The sequence below is a fragment of the Gracilinanus agilis genome, chromosome 1 (assembly GCF_016433145.1).
Source record: "Gracilinanus agilis isolate LMUSP501 chromosome 1, AgileGrace, whole genome shotgun sequence".
Taxonomy (NCBI): Eukaryota; Metazoa; Chordata; class Mammalia; order Didelphimorphia; family Didelphidae; genus Gracilinanus; species Gracilinanus agilis.
Window position 1 is genome coordinate 712,131,146 of NC_058130.1, and position 16,230 is coordinate 712,147,375.

General features: G+C 51.3%; 1 protein-coding gene and 1 long non-coding RNA gene across 3 annotated transcripts in view; both read left to right on the plus strand.

Moving 5' to 3' along the window:
* Positions 1-1,105: 1,105 nt before the first annotated feature.
* Positions 1,106-13,200, plus strand: PKN1 (protein kinase N1). Of its 2 annotated transcripts, XM_044670459.1 has the most exons (23): positions 1,106-1,144; positions 2,811-3,109; positions 3,701-3,702; positions 3,811-3,947; positions 5,175-5,307; positions 5,603-5,748; positions 6,007-6,217; positions 7,159-7,347; positions 7,471-7,580; positions 7,717-7,860; positions 8,085-8,160; positions 8,241-8,379; positions 9,485-9,590; positions 9,829-9,893; positions 9,970-10,045; positions 10,140-10,231; positions 10,330-10,506; positions 10,850-10,912; positions 10,994-11,070; positions 11,164-11,306; positions 11,691-11,798; positions 12,040-12,120; positions 12,895-13,200. In XM_044670459.1, exons 1-23 carry the CDS (start codon positions 1,106-1,108, stop codon positions 13,096-13,098), a joined length of 2,817 nt encoding a protein of 938 aa, XP_044526394.1. In that variant the 3' UTR covers positions 13,099-13,200. The 2 variants fall into 2 exon arrangements, with proteins under 2 accessions (XP_044526394.1, XP_044526404.1); XM_044670469.1 differs by lacking the exons at positions 1,106-1,144; positions 3,701-3,702 and having other exon boundaries at positions 2,811-3,132; positions 9,814-9,893.
* Positions 13,201-13,323: 123 nt separating this feature from the next.
* LOC123242673 overlaps positions 13,324-16,230 on the plus strand; it is a 14,663-nt gene continuing 11,756 nt past the window's right edge. The window contains exon 1 of the long non-coding RNA XR_006505833.1: positions 13,324-13,622. This is a non-coding gene — a long non-coding RNA (uncharacterized LOC123242673). The remainder of the gene's footprint in view (positions 13,623-16,230) is intronic.

The following is a 16,230-nucleotide window of genomic DNA, read 5'->3' on the forward strand; positions in this document are numbered from 1 at the left end:
GTGGCTCCTGGGTTCCATGCTGGGTGGAGGAGGGAAGGACCACTTTCTCCTCTCCCCTTCCCTTGTCCCAGTTCTCCCCTTGTCTAGAAGGTGACCAGACCCTGTAGGGTTTAAAGGATACCCAAGCTGCAGCCTTAGGACTCATTTGCAAGGCCAATCCTAGCACGGTCTTGTAGGAGAGGGAAGACACTGGTTTGGGAATCACAAAGGGTTGATCTGAATCCTCCTGAGTTTGCTGTGTTTGGAAGAGTCACTAACTTCCCAGGGACAGAAGGAAGGGGATTGGGCTCAGATGATCCCTTAGATGGTTTCAGGCTCTGGATCCCACATTCCCTCCACTCTCTGACCCAGCTCATCACAAGGGCTGCAGGAAGTGGGCTCTGGCCTAGGAGGAAACAGGAAGTCTGGTAAAAGAGACAGAGCAGGACGGGCCATCCATAGGGGGGTGGGGGAGAAGGAAGGGAGGAGAGTCAGGATTCAGGCAAAAGGAGAGCAAGGCCTTTGGAAGAGCTGTGTTCTCACCCAAAAAAAGGTTGGTTTTAGAGTCCAAAAGAGATGAGCTGACTCGTATCCTCCTCTGCTTAGGTATGTTTGCATATCACATAACTAAGCTATTTCTCAGTTTGCCTTTCTATAAAATAAAGGGATTAGATTAGAGGATTTCTAATCTGTTCTACCTCTAAATCATAGGAATCCCAAATCCCAAGGGCCAAGGTCAGCCTCTTTCTACCTTCCTAGGGGCACTATGGTCCCATCGAAGGAGATATGTAGTAGATGAAAAGGTCCACCAGGAGGCACCCTCACACATAACCCTAGCCCTCTCTTATGACCCAAGTCAGCCCAAGAACAGGAGGAAGAGGGGGTGACCCTCATTTCCTTTGATAGTACCCCAGAGTTTCCAGATGGGATCTGGCAGGCTGGTCCCTTCTGTATCCAGGAGAGGGATATGCCTGCTCACCAGTGTTCCCCTGAGTTGCTGGTCCCCTTGCCCCCTCCCCCAGGGGGGCCCACATCGAAAGGCCTGGGACAGGCAGGAAAGAGGAAGTAGCACACAGAGCTCTGGGCCTAGCCAGGAAGAGAGGGCGGAGCCGCCCAAGGACCCAGGATGGCGGAAGCTGAGCCCCCCTCGGACCCGGAGCTAGAGGTGGGGGACTGGGCCCGGGTTTGGGGGGGAGGACCTTGGGGCTTAGACTCCTGAGCATTGGGGATAGATACTGTTTGTTCACTCTCTTCAGCTATCTGTCTCTCCCCCCACTTTAGTCCCCAGCTATTATCAGCACAGGAAGGCCAAGGCCAATGACATACCTTCCTTCTGGGGCCACTAAGGTATAAGGTCTGACTGGGGTCCACTAAGAGGTGATGACCGGCAGGATGTGGGACACAGCTACCAGGCTATAAGGGGCCCCCCACTGAGGTGACTAAGGAATTTTCTTGGTCAGGGTTTGAGGCAACTTAAAGATCAATCACAACAAGGATTCTGGGTGGCCCTGGGATACTTCTGGTCAGGAATCTGGATTTATTGGAATCGCTGCCCAACCAGAATTCTTGGTCACTTAGGGCCATTCCCTCTAGGACTTTGGGTAACGCTGTCATTTCAGTCAGAACTACTAAGGACCCAGATACCTCCTCTCTGTTGGAACCTCTGTTACACACAGCCTTCACCCTAGACCTGATTCTGACTCAAGGCTTCTTGGAGTTCAGAGAAAACAATATGTTCTAGAAGGCTGTGAGATTGGGTGGGTAGAGGGGAAGAGAGGCAGCCCCTAAGTAGAAAAAAGAAATATTTCAGGTCAGAGGTATATAAGCCATGTACCTCAAGGATTTATCAAACCAAGGGTGGGTCCTTGAGCCTCTGCCCCACAACATGTCTGTATGACTCCATCCAAAAAAAGTCTATACCTAGCACCTACTGTGTGTATGACTAGCACTTCGTAGGGCTATGCTAGGCCCTACCCAGTTTCTGGCAAGGGAATTCAGATTCTCTTTTCCCTGCCTCCTCCCGCTAAAAACTGAGCAACTATAGGGATGGAGTTCAGCTTTAAAAGGTCATAGTTCCTCTGAGGGTAAAGACAACTCCTTATGGGGTAGGGCAGCTAGGGATAGCTTTCTGGAGACCAAGGATGGAGAAAAGGGGAGGGAATTGGATCTGCTAAGACAAGAAAGAGTCTGGCCTATTCTGGGACAGGAAAAGGGGAGTTTGGGGGAAGATAGAGAAAGGTAGAAAGAGAGTATCAGGATCTGTGTTCAAGCTCTTACTTTGCAACTTATAGTGTGACCTTGGGCAAGTCATTTCTCTATGGGCCTCAGTTTCCCTCTATGTAAAATGAAAATGGGCAAGATGATTTCTGAGGTCCCTTGTAGCTAATAATCTTTAGGGCTGTGAAAGTGGGAACATGTTTTCAGGAGTTTTAAAATGCTAGCCTGAAGGAACTGGGAATTTAAATGTCATCTGATCCAACTCCCTCATTTTACGGAGTGGGTGTGTGTGTGTGGAAGTATCAGGCATGAAAAGATGGCATGACTTGGCAGAGGTCACATAATAGCAGATCTGGGAGTCAGGATTAGGACCTCTGATTCCAAACCCTTTCCACTGCCTCAGTTTCTTCAAATGAATGGATTTGACTAGATGGTCCCTGAGCTGTCTCTTTCAGCTCTGCCTTATGATTTCATCTCAAGAACCTGTCATGTCAGCCTGAGGAGACTGAATGTGGTCCCCCATGTGAGGTGTTTTCCTCCTCTTCCCCCTGGTTTTCCTAAATCCAAGTCCCTAGTGTGCTGAGCTAGGAGCTGTCCCTCTGTCTCCTCCACAGAGTGAGCCTGGGACTTGGTCAGTGCTGGAGCAGCTAGGCCTGGCAGGAGCAGATCTGGCAGCCCCAGGGGTCCAGCAGCGGCTGGAGCTGGAAGTGGAACGGCTCCGGCGGGAGATCCGAAAGGAGCTAAAACTGAAAGAGGGGGCAGAAAATCTTCGACGGGCAACCACTGACCTAGGCCGAAGCCTGGGACCAGTAGAGCTGCTGCTAAGGGGTTCTACCCGACGCCTGGACCTGCTGCACAGCCAACTGCAAGAGCTCCATGGCCTTGTGGTGTTACATGAGCCCAGCCAAGCCCAGCCCCAGCTGGGCCAGGCTCAAGGTGAGCAAGATTTTACTGAAGTCCCTGGGGAAGAGGCCTGAGAAGTCCAGAGACAGCAGAGAGACTGGGCCCTGAGGGGAGCCTGCTAGGGATGGGGAGAGGGTCCAGGTTGAGGGACAATGTAGATATCAGGGCCTCCAGGGAACATAAAAAGACTAGACTTGGTGTTTCAGGCCCACAGTAGGGCTACCTCCACAACAACTCGGGGTGCTTTTAAAATGGGGGAGATCCAGGTCTACTCTTCATCCCTTGAGATTATCCTTTAAGCTGGGGGCCAGATGCCCAGTCTCTAAACTCTTATCTCCACTAGAAAATGTTGTGGGGGATACAGAAGGGTCAGGAATCCAAGAGTCCAGCCTCCCAGCCCCCAGCTTGTCTTTCTGGCTTAGGGTGGAAACCACACCAGCAGCTCCCCTTACCTCAGCTCCCCATGAAATATTCAGACTCCAGGCAGGCAGGGCAGTAGCAAAGCAGCGGGCTGCTTTGGCCTGAGAGGTGGGATGCTAGGGTTCCTAGTTTAGCAACTGTTTTTCAGGGGAGATAGTTATGTAGCACACCAGGAAGAGAGTGGTAAGCTTGGACTAGTGTGTCCCAGTACTAATCAGTTCCATCCCAGACTCCTGACTGGGTCCTGGGCCAGAAGTAACTCTGACCTCCCTGTCTCCTTGTGGTTCCCAGATGGCCCCCAGTCCCCTAACTGCCCGGCTACTAGTCTGAGCCTGGTGGCTGGCTTGGAGAAGCAGCTGACCATCGAACTCAAGGTCAAGCAAGGGGCAGAAAACATGATCCACACTTACAGCAATGGCAACACCAAGGTGAGCTATGAGCTGAAGCCTGGGGCTGGGAGGGAAGATTCTTCTCTGAGCCCCTCTGCTCAGGGCTAGGGGGCCTGGGAAGGAAGGGGTAGGGGAGCCTCAACTTGGCCAAGATTCAGCTAATTCATCTGTAAAATGTTGAAAAGAACCCCAGACTGAGTCAGTGGACCTGAGTTAGAATCCTGTATCTACCTGCACTAGCATTGTAACCATTGTAAAATGGGGCAAATAAGCCCCATTTCCCTTTCTGGACTTCCTCATCTTTGAGATAATGATCTCATGCCTCTCAGCTCTAACATTCCATGACCTCAAGTTGAAAATGGTCCATAGAGCCCCCTTGAAAAGGGACAGCAGCTCAGGCTGGTCAGTTGGCCATCCCCCATCCCCATCCTCCCAAAAGAAGGGAAATAATTTGCATGAGGTCATAACAGAGCTGGTAATAGAAGTGGGATCCAGGCCAGTCAGGTTATTCTAAATTTAGGGCCTTGTCCACAGCACTCGACTGCCCTGTGAGGTTAGCCCTGGGTGGGCAGCAACAGTGCCAAATGGAAAGGGACAGGCAGGTCCAGTCCCATCTCTTCTCCAGGTTGCCACTTCTTTATCTGCACAATGACTTAGGTAGAGAAGCATGAATTTGACTAGAAGTCCCTCCCCAGCCTCTGAATTCTACCATGACCTCCTGCCTTTTCTGGGTCTGTTTCTTCATCTGTGAATGAGAAGGTCAGACTGGACAATCCCCAAGGTGTCTTCCAGTCCTGATTTTCTAGGATTTTTTCTTTCTTTCTTTTTTTTTTTTTTAAACCCTTACCTTCTGTCTTAGAATCAATACTGTGTATTGGTTCCAAGGCAGAAGAGTGGTAAAGGCTAGGCAATGGAGGTTAAGTGACTTGCCCAGGGTCACACAGCTGGGAAGTGTCTGAGGCCAGATTTGAACGTATGACCTCCCATCTCTAGACCTGGCTCTCAATCCACTGAGCCACGCAGCTGCCCCCTTTCTAGGATTTTCTAAGGACATACATAGGTAGATCTTACCCTTCATATCATGGGCCACGGACAGGTCCATGAGGCATGGGAGAGTATGTAAAGACACACACACACACTCCAGTGTGGATACAAGACCTCCCTCTCCCCCCACATTCCTTACTAGGCCTGTGGTACTGGGTGGGGGTGGGGTGCAGGTTTCTCTCTCCCCTTCACCCATTCCATCCTTCCATCTCCCTCTTCCAGGACCGGAAGCTTCTGCTCACAGCCCAGCAGATGCTGCAGGACAGTAAGACCAAAATTGACATCATCCGCATGCAGATTCGAAAGGCCTTACAGGCGGGGCAGCTGGAGAACCAGGGCTCAGAGGAGTCGCATGGTGAGGGAGCCCCCGTCCTGTGTGGCTCCTGCCCCAGTCAGAGAGCCCGAGGGAGAGAGAGGGAGGGAGCCACAGACAGACAAGGACAGCCAAAGACAGTGGGAGAGGGAGGGAAGGAGGCCGGGATGCGGGGAGGTGGAAGGAGGACACACTGAGGCAGTGTGTCCCATGGTGGGGGAGCCTCAGTGGATGTCTGCAGCTAGGTGTGCACTATGTGTGTGACCTGGACCGTGGCTGCTGCTGGCGGGAGGGGGACACGTGCTTCCACCGGACGTTAACTCTTTGGTGGCCACAGGGGGCCCGGACCTGGGAGCGGTGGAGCTGCGCATCGAGGAGTTAAGGCACCATTTTCGAGTGGAGCACGCGGTGGCCGAGGGTGCGAAGAACGTGTTGCGTCTGCTCAGTGCTGCCAAAGCCCCGGACCGCAAGGCTGTGTCTGAGGTACCCAGTGAAGAGGAGAGGCGACTGGAGGACCAGAGCCCAGGGGCATCGTCTGGAGAGGCGGAGCCTCGGGCGGGGGCGGAGCCATGGGCGGGGGCGGAGCCATGGGCGGGCTTAAAGGGCTGGGGAAAACCAGAAGGGGCGGGGAGCAAAGGTTCTCAGCTCTGAGGGTCCCTGCCTCCGCTCTCCTCCGCTCCCCTCTGCCCCTCTGCCTCTCCTAATGCCTCTCCCTTCCCTGTGTATCCCGCCCTTCTCCAGGCCCAGGCCAAGCTGACAGAGTCCAGCCAGAAGCTGGCGCTGCTTCGGGCAGCCTTGGAACTGCGCCTTGGGGAGCTGCCGGCGGAGCACCCCAAGGGGAGACTGCTGCTGGAGGAACTGGCGATGGCTTCATCTTCGACCTTCAGCACCCGCATCGGCCCCTTCCCTGCCACGCACTACAGCACTCTCTGCAAACCCTCACCGCTTACAGGTGCTCCCCGATTCAGGCTGTACCATCTGACCAAATACTAGAAATCCCGGGGTCCCAGCCCAGTCCCAAGTCTGCCCAAGCTTGCCTCTCTATCTGGGGGACCTCTGATCCCCATCTGCAAGCAGAATAGCCCCCACTTTCTGATACAGTGACGTCCAAACCTTGGCCATTCCATGCCCCCAATTGGTCCAAATTTGCCTCCTCACATTTTCCCCACAACATTGTTCAAACAGCAGCCCTTAAGACCTGACTCTAGTGGCCAGACCCAATTTAAGTTCCCAACCTCCACAAAGTACTATCCTAAGGCTTAGCCGTGCTGGATCTTAGCATCTGGTTCCTAGCATCTCAGGCCCTGGCATCAGAATCCCCATTCCTTATTCTCCCTGCTCAGTCTGAGGGATTGGCTCCTAGCCTCCCAAACCCATTTCTGAAGCTCTGTCCTTTGAAGATCTCAGCACCCGTTTTGGCCTCCCTATGACCCCAAACTTTACCATCTTTTCCTGATCCAGTTCATCCCCCAAATCTCTCCCTAATCCTCTCCCTAAATAGTTGTCCAAATTCCATTCCCTCTATTCCTTATTATGCTGAAGTCTGGTTCCTAGCTCTATTTCAGTGCCATAAACTCCATTCAAACCTTCTCTCAAACTCTGTAAAATCTAGGTTTTAAACTCCGCCTCGTTCACATTTCCTAGGATCTTGTTCAAAGCCCCCAAAACCCTTCCCTAGTTTCTTCCTCTAAGCATCTGAAGTCAGTACTTTCTTTTTCTAGCCACTTTGCCCCTTGCTTCTTGAGGAATACAGTGCCTGCCCCCAACTCCAGATGTTCTTTAGGACCCTTGCATCCAGGCCCCCCGCTTCATCCCCCTCCTCAGGACCTAGGCCCTAGCTGGGGCCATAAACCTTGCCTTTTTGGAGCCCTACTGATTCCCCTCTCCCCACAGGGACGCTGTCAGTTCGTGTGCTAGGCTGCAGTGGCCTTCCTGAGACTGTTCCTTGGAGTTCTCCCCCAACTTCAGGAAGCTCGAGCACCCCTGAAAGCCGACCTTTCCTGGGCCGCCCAGGCAGAGGCCTCTATAGCAGAAGTGGCAGCCTCAGTGGCAGAGGCAGCATCAAGACCGAGGAGCCAACCAGCTGAGTATCTCTCTGATATGATGAGGGGAAGGATAAAATGGGGACTGAGGATGCATGGGGAGGTGTTGGGGGAGGAGATTTTTGAGGAGTAGGAACTGACTGACATCATGGCCCCTTCACAGATGAAGTCAGTGCTGTGCTCAAGGTAGACAACACAGTGGTGGGCCAGACACCATGGAAGCCTTGTGGCCCTAATGCCTGGGACCAGAACTTCACCCTGGAACTGGAAAGGGTGGGTAGTTGGCAGAAAAGGGTCTGGGAGGGACAGTGAATGATGTGGGGGGGATACAGTGGTATTGCTGCTATGGTGAAGGGAAAGCCATGGAAATACAAGAACCAAGGATGGTTCCTCTCTGATCTGCCCCCAGGCCCGAGAGCTTGAACTCTCTATATTCTGGAGGGACCATCGTGGCTTGTGTGCGCTTAAGTTCCTGAAACTTGAGGATTTTCTGGACAACCAGAGACATCAGGTGCAATTAGAGTTGGAGCCTCAAGGTTGTCTTCTGGCAGAGGTATGGCCCTTGAACCCTGTGTCTCCCAGGAGCCCCATTCCCTATTCTTTTTCCTGGCAATGCCTACTGTCAGAAGTATGGCCTCCCACTAGCCTTCCTTAAGTCTGCCAGCTACTGGATGTTTGGCCCACAGCTCTGTGAAGTACCAACCTCCCCAGCCCTCTACCCATGGTCTTGGCCTAGGCTCAGAGATCAGGGTTTGGAGGTGTCTCCTTTCCTCCCAGGTCATCTTCCACAATCCAGTCATTGAACGGATCCCACGACTCCAGAGGCAAAAAAAGGTGTTTTCCAAGCAGCAAGGTGAGTGAAGAGGGCTGGGCAAGGCAAGCAGGTCAGAATCAGGACTTCAGAGCATGACTCCTTCTCCCTCTGATGCTCAGGGAAGGCTTTTCTTCGGGCCCGGCAAATGAACATTGACATTGCCACATGGGTGCGACTCCTCAGGCGGCTTCTTCCCAGCCCCAATTCTACAGGCACTTTCAGCCCAGGGGCCACCACCGCTGAAGGCCGAACCTCAGGGTAAGAACCTCCCTGTCCATCCCTTCTCCTTTCCCCAGTTTCTGGTCACACTAGAATAAATCTTCAAGCCTGACACCTCCATCCCCAAACACACAGAATAAGAAAATCTGGTCTCCCTTTCCTCAAACTCTTAGCAAATAGGATAAGGACCCTAGGGCCTGGGATCCCCCTTCTCCAAAACTTATAGGGTAAAGGACTTTAACTCATATCCTTGTCCGAGACCCTTTCCTTTCAACATCTTTCTGCTCTCTTGCATTTGGGATTCCCTTCTCCAGCATTCCCTCTAAGCATTGGGAACTGAACTCGGGCAACATTTTAGCTTTTTTCCTTCATCCCTTAAGCAAACAAGAAAGCAAGCATTTATTAAGTACCTACTAGGTGCCAGGCTCTGAGGATACAAAAATAAAAACAAAAACAAAATAGTCCTTGCCCTCAAGGAGCTTACATTCTTACTAGGGCAGACAAACATGAATATACATGTGTAGATATATTCAAAGTGGATACAAAGTCATTTTTTGTTGGTGGGGGAATACTAACAGTTGAAGGGATTTCATAGAAAGTAGCATTTGAGGGACAGCTAAGTAGCACAGTGGATAGAGCAGCAGGCCGGGAATCTAGAGGACTGGGTTCAAATTTGGCCTCAAATATGCCCTAGCTGTATGACCCTGGGCAAGTCACTTAACCCCAATTGCCTAGCCCTTCTGCCTTAGAATTGATATTTTAGTATTGATTCTGACAGAAGGTAAAGGAAAGGTGGGAAGAAAAAGAAAGAAAAGGAGAGGGGAAGAGAAAGAATGAAGGAAGGAAAGAAGGAAAAAAAGGAAGAAGCATTTGGTTTGAGTGTTGAAGGAAGTTAGGGATTCTAAGGATTCCTCTAAGAGGAGGGAAGGGCTTTCTAGGCACTGGAGGCTGCTAGTGCAAAGGAATGGAGATGGGTGATGGGACATTGGGTGTGAGGGGATGAAAGAAGGCCTGGTTGGCCAGCCTGTAGACTTAAGAGGAGTAATGTGTAAAGAGACTAGAAAGGTAAGTTGAGGCCAGTGTTTGAAGGGGTTGGACCCATGGACACTGACCACCTCAATGTCCCCTTCCTCCTCCTCTCCAGGGACATTCCTGTGGAGAAGCTGAACCTGGACTCTGATAGCTCCACCCAGAAAAGTCCCCTGGATCTCCTCTCCAGCCCCTCCAGCCTTTCCAGCCCCTCCTCCCTGGTGAGGACCCTCTCACACTAATGGGTAGCCCAGCTCCCTGCACGTAGAGATTGGGGGAGTTTTACCCCAGGGGAAAGCAGCGGCTCCCTCACAGTGATACTGAGGCAAGGCTAGAAGGTTCGTTTTCTGGGTCAGAGATGGAGGCCCTTCGGGAGAAGAGGCTGAGCAGGAGGGATTCGGGGTTGAAAGGTGGGACTTCCCTTTATTTCCGCCGACCTTCTAGAGTCCCAGAAGCCAGGACACCCCACAGCCCTCGGAATCCATGCCTGATGACAGAGAGACCCCTGGACCCACCCCAAGCAGGTAATTCCCCTCCCTCCTCCACGCCCCCTTTCTGGCCCACCTCTTGGGTCCCTACCAGCCCCTCTCTCCTCTCCAGCCCCCTGAGGACATCCCCCCTGAGCCTGAACGACTTCAAATTCCTGGCGGTACTGGGCCGAGGCCACTTTGGGAAGGTGAGGAAGGGGCTAGGGTCCGAGCGGGCTGAACCCTGGGCCCTCTGGAGGGGGAGTCAGGCCCTGAGTCGGCCCCGCGCTCTCCCGCCCGCAGGTGCTCCTGTCCGAGTATCTGCCCAGCGGGGAGCTCTTTGCGGTCAAAGCCCTAAAGAAAGGGGACATAGTGGCCCGGGACGAGGTGGAGAGGTGAGCCGGGGCTGGGGCGGGGCGAGGCGGAGACGAGGCCGAGAGGGGGCGGGGCCTCTGACCCCGCCCCCAACTCCTCCTGGCGGCTTTCTCCTCAGCCTGATGTGTGAGAAGCGCATCCTGGCCGCGGTGACGGGCGCCGGCCATCCCTTCTTGGTCAACCTGTTCGGCTGCTTCCAGACCCCCGAGCACGTGTGCTTCGTCATGGAGTACGCGGCGGGCGGGGACCTGATGCTGCACATCCACAGCGATGTCTTTACGGAACCCCGGGCTGTGTAAGCCCCCGCCCCGCCCCCGCCCTACCCCGGCCCCGGCGCTCCGCACCAGCCCTCCTTCCGCCAGGCACACCCACCGCCTGTTGTTTAGTGGACCTCGACTCTTCTAGGCAAAAATCCCGGAGTGGCTTGCCGAGGCCCTTTCCACCTCATTTTACAGATGAGGAACCTGAGGCAGACAAAGTTAAGAGACTTGCCCAGGGTCACCCAGCTAGTGTCCGAGGCCGAATTTGAGCTCGGGTCCTCCTGAGGCCAGGCCCTGTGCCAGGCATCTTCCACTGTCCCTCGCTTCTCCTGAGCGCTTTCTTCTCTTCTCAACCGGCGGCCCTATTTCTCCTCACAGGTTCTACTCTGCTTGCGTGGTGCTGGGCCTGCAGTTTCTACACGACCACAAGATTGTGTACAGGTGCACATGCTGGGGGAGGTGTGGGGGGGCCAGTCAGGCCCGGGATGGGAGGGAGGGGCCCTAATTCCTGCCCTCCCCCAGGGACCTGAAGTTAGACAACTTGTTGCTGGACACTGAGGGCTACGTGAAGATCGCAGATTTCGGACTCTGCAAGGAGGGTGAGTGGGGGCCTCAGCCTGGGGAAGGGGCGCCCAGGAGAGAGGGGCCCTTTCCCTCCCACCTTTCCAACCCCTCTTCCACCCCTGCTGCAGGAATGGGCTTTGGTGACAGAACCAGCACGTTCTGCGGGACCCCGGAGTTCCTGGCTCCCGAAGTGCTCACAGACACTTCTTATACCAGGGCAGTGGACTGGTGGGGTCTGGGCGTGCTGCTCTATGAGATGCTGGTTGGGGAGGTGAGTCCTGAGGGAGGCTGGAGGCCCTTGTCCTGGGGAGATGCCTGAACCCTAAGGGAATCCTGGGATCAGAGACTTAGAGCGTTCCCAGGTCCCCTGGTCTCAGCGCCATTTTACAGATGAGGCAGGATTGGAATCCAAGTCTTGTCTTCCAATAGAAGGTCTGGGAACCCAGTACCTGCTTTGGGAGACTGACAGGCCCAAAGAACTGGGATCTCCCTGAAGGGGGTATTACTGGGGCTGACTCAAACACTTTGGGAAGTGGGAAGGAGCTGGAGATGGGGTTCAGGCCTGGCAGCAGGAGGCTCGGGCCATTGGTGACATGAAGTAGCCAGAGGACACGGGGACTGGCTCGTCTCCTGTGCTCTTATTCTTTCCCTCTAGTCCCCATTTCCCGGAGATGACGAAGAGGAGGTGTTTGACAGCATTGTCAATGATGAGGTCCGATACCCCCGCTTCCTCTCAACAGAAGCCATTGGCATCATGCGCAGGGTGAGGACGGCTGGCCTCAAATTGACACACCAGGCCTTGGCCCTCTGGGCCCAGCCCTACGCTTTGTCCTCACACCAGGATGTCTGTGTCTCTGTCTTCCCCAGTCAGAGCAAGGTTTGGGCCCGCTCTCGGCTTTGTTGGAGGGCTCTCGAAGCTCCAAAGAGAAGGCCCTGGGATCCTAGCTTCATGGGGGTTAAGTGAGGGGAGCGGGGAGCAGAGTTCCAACCAAACTCTCTTTCAGCTACTTCGACGGAACCCTGAGAGACGTCTGGGCTCAGGGGAGCGGGATGCTGAGGATGTCAAGAAACAGCCATTCTTCCGGGTGAGACCCTTGTGCCTCAGTTTCCTTCCTTACACTAACTTCTCCCCATCTTCCTTATGCCTTGTGTTTTCTCATACAATCTACTTCCTCCATCTGTACCCACTCACCATGTCTGTGTTGCTCTTTCTTCCCTTGACCGAGACACTTATTGGGGGGACCCTGTTGGGTTCAGTTTAAGGGGCATGAGACAGTGGGAAGAATAAGTGTTGGGGACACTATGGTTCATAGTTACCGAAGAGGCATAGTGGGGACACTTTAGGTGGGACACTGGGGCAAAGTGGAAGAGATGCTGGAGATACAGGAATTGGACTGAGAGGCTTAATATCAAATTAGAGCAATATTGGAAAATCATGTGGGAGTTTGGGGTTGGTGCTAAGAACCCTGGGTATAAATTTTAGGTAACACTGATTAGACTTAGATGGAGGAGGTAGTTTTAGGAAATACCGCTAGTGTGTTGTTGGGGACCAGAGATAAGTTTTAGGGGACACTGCAGTGCTGGGAAAACTAACATAGGTAGCCTAGTGGAGAGAGCACTGGGTCTGTAGTCAGGAGACCTGAGTCCCAGGCAAAACTAGTTGTATTACTCCAGGCAAGTCATTTAACCTCTCTTTGCCTCCGTATCCTCAACTGTATAATGGGGATAATAACAGCATCTATCTCACAGGATTGTTGAGAAGATCAAATGAGATATTTGTAAAGCACTTTAGCCCAGTGCCTGGCAAAATGTAGGTGCTATATAAATGTTTATTCCCTATTCCCTGCATTCCTTTCCAGACCCTGGGCTGGGAAGCATTACTTGCCCGCCAGCTGCCACCACCCTTCATTCCTGTGATCAAGGGTCGGACAGACATCAGTAACTTTGATGAGGAGTTCACTGGAGAGGCCCCAGCTCTGACACCACCCAGGGAAGCTCGTCCCCTCTCAGCTGCTGAGCAAGAAGCATTCAGGGACTTTGATTATGTCTCTAAAGGCTGCTAGCACTGCCTTTCCCCAACGGACAATGAATGGACTAAATCCTTCTATCCATCCCATTCTCTGCAGTTTGTAGTTTTTAAAAGGCCTTTGGGGTTTGCCCCATCAGAATAGCCTCTGCCTCCTTCTTATTCGCCAAGGGTTGTGTGGGGCTGGGGGAACTCAGTGAAGTGAGGGGGAAGCTATGAGGGGAGCTACTTATTATCTGTAACTGGGCAAATAATTGATTTGGGCTTCATTTTCCTTTTTGGAGAGGGTTGGACGAACGATAAGGTCTCTTCTAGGCTGAAATCTATGGTCTTATTTTTTGAAGACTTTGAGAGGAATGGGGCCTTGACCATTCTGGTTTTGGCCTCTGTGGGAGAAGGAATAGGACAGGGGCTTCAGCTGAAGAAGGAGAAGGACCTGTGAAGGAGATTTGGAGGGCTTTAGAATTAAGAAGAAAGAGATTGAAGCTGGAAGGAGGAGAAAGATTTAAACTGAAAGAGGACCTAAGGAGAACTCCAAGAGGGAGAGGAAAATAAGACAAGGTAAGTAAAAATAAATTGATATGGCAAAGTGGGGATGACTATCAAAATGCTAACAGAAAAAAAAGAGACAGCCCCACATTTGAGAACCCTCATTTGTAGTTTATCACAGCAGTTCTCCAGGAAAGCTTCTATCAAGAATGAAAAGAGAAGTTGGTGATTGGGGGGGAAGCCTGCTGGCCCAGTGGAATGAGCGCCAGGAATGAAGTGGGGAGGACCTGGGTTCAAATCTGGACAAAGATACTTCCTACTTTTGTGACCCTGGGCAAATCACTTAACCTCAGTTGTCTAACCTGTACCACTCTTTTGCCTTGGAGCCAATATTTAGTATTGATTCCAAGACCGAAGATAAGGATTTTTTTTTTAAGAGAGAGAGAAGTTGAAGATCTAGCAAAGTATGAAGAACAGGAAAAAATTGGCAGTGACCTGCCAAGAGGGTGACATGATGGATGCAGGATGTTTCTACATCTGCCATGGCCACATGGGGCTAACTGGTATCCATGCTCAAAGTACAGACTGGCATCCCTCCTAGAAGATGAGGTACCTTACCTAGAGTGACTAATACCTCTCTGCTCTCCAGATTACCAAGGAGAATTATGTTCCTTTAAGAAGTAGAAAGGTTTCAGGGGTAAAACAAAAGAAAAGAGATCTCAAGAAGCAAGTGGGAAGCTGGAAGGGGGAAGGAGAAATGGAAGAAAGACCACTGAGTCCTCTGAGCTATATAAGGGATAAAATGAGGTGCCTTCTCAAGAGGAAGGAGCTAGATGCTGAAAGCTTCCTCTTCCTTCAGGGAATGATGATGTGGAATCACAGGGGATGGAGAATCCAGTAAGGGTAAGAGGAAGAAGAGCTCAGGAGTGGGGGTTATGGACTTCTCTGCTGAAGGGGAAGAAGGAAGCTCTTTGTTACCCTAATTAAAAAAAAGAAGTCGGCTTTCTTCCTGGAGCATATTTCCAGAAAGTGACAGAGCTTCCCAAGGCTTATCAAGCTATATGACTGCTACTTACTTCTTGTGATCCATGTGTTCACAAATGTTACTGCCAAGAAGGCTCTAGAAAGCATTGCTGGCTTATTAGGAAGCCTTGAGCAAGAAATCAAAGTCACTGCTACTGCTATGGAACTAATACATAATATTGATTCTAAGACAGAAGGTCTAAAAAAGAAAAAAGAGGATAATATTCAGGGGGCAGTTAGGTGCTCAATGAGAGCTAGGCCCTAGAGATGGGAAATCCTAAATTCAAATCTGACCTCAGACACTGCCTGCTGTGTGACCCTTGACAAGTCATTTAACCCCCATTGCCTAGCCCTTACCATTCATGTGTCTTGGAACCAATAGGCAGCATTAATTCTGAGATGAAAAGTAAGGGTTTGTTTCTTTTTTAAAGATATTATCTGAAGAAGGCATCTCTTTCTGGATCATAGAATAAAATATAAGAATGACATGCCTCTGGTCAGAGACTAAATGTACCAAGGGCTGGTAAAACTGTTTTTTGCCTGCTGTTGTTCACTCATTTCAGTTGTGTACAACTCTTTCTTGGCAGAGATACTGGAGTGGTTTGTCATTTCCTTTTCCAGCTCATTTTATGGGTGAGGAAATTGAAGCAAACATCGATAAATTACTTGTTTAGGGTCATACAACAAATATTGAATGCTGGATTTGAACTCAGGTCTTTCTGACTCCAGGCCCTGAGATCTATCTAGCACCTAGCTATCCTTGTATTTGCCTAGAGAATTGCAAATGAAGGAATGAATGAAGCATTTATTAAACATTTACCATATGCATTGTGGAAAGCTCTAGAAATACAAATAGAAATGTAAGACCTGGCCTCAAGGAGATCCCATTCTAACAGGAGAGACAGTACAAATGGAAGATAGCAGCTATAGGTCAGATGGAAAGGATCCACGAGACTAAAGCTATATCAGCAAAAGATGTTAATGTCTCTTTAATGCCATTTATGCTGATAATTTCACTCCATTTTCTGATGTGAAATCAATTAACAGTGTCAAGAGTTTGGGGAGCAAGAACTTTCTTTTGGGGGGCCTCTGCTAGCTCTGGCTGTAGCATCTATAGGAGTAGATGGGCTGCTGGGCTGGGCTGCAGAGGAACTGCTTCCCAAGATGATGGCTGCAGCTACTGGTCTGGAATCAATGCTGTTCCCAAGGCTCTTGGGTTCTATGTTGTCTCCATCAGAATCTGAGGGAAGATGGCAGTCAAGGTGGTGGCAATTGTTTAACTTGTTTGGCATATATAGCCCTGTCACTCCCTTGGGGACCTTGCTGCTTCAGCCAGGCAAGTCGTAAAAGTGAAAAGGCAGGATAGAGAGGAGAGTGTCTACCTACACACACCAAACTTAAGGGTTGCTGACATGTAGGAAAAAAAAATAGTAGCAGAGACACTCAGAAATTGATGGGAGCCAACATTAAAGGAGCCAACATTAAAACACTTGGCTTCAGAGGTCTCTAAACATAATACAAAACACAAAAACAAAATTTGGGCAACAAGCAAGGGAGCTCTCTCTGTCTCCTCTCTCTCTCTCTCTCTCTCTCTCTCTCTCTCTCTCTCTCTCTCTCTCTCTCTCTTTCCTCTCCTCTCTCTGTCTCTCCCCTTCTC

Bases quoted from the DNA above. Each gene is read 5' to 3' on its own strand.
- PKN1 (XM_044670459.1), top strand. From the start codon at position 1,106: ATGGCGGAAGCTGAGCCCCCCTCGGACCCGGAGCTAGAG. The intron at 10,232-10,329 runs GTGAGCCGGGGC...CTTTCTCCTCAG, and splicing joins GCCCGGGACGAGGTGGAGAG to CCTGATGTGTGAGAAGCGCA. The intron at 11,071-11,163 runs GTGAGTGGGGGC...CCCCTGCTGCAG, and splicing joins TTTCGGACTCTGCAAGGAGG to GAATGGGCTTTGGTGACAGA.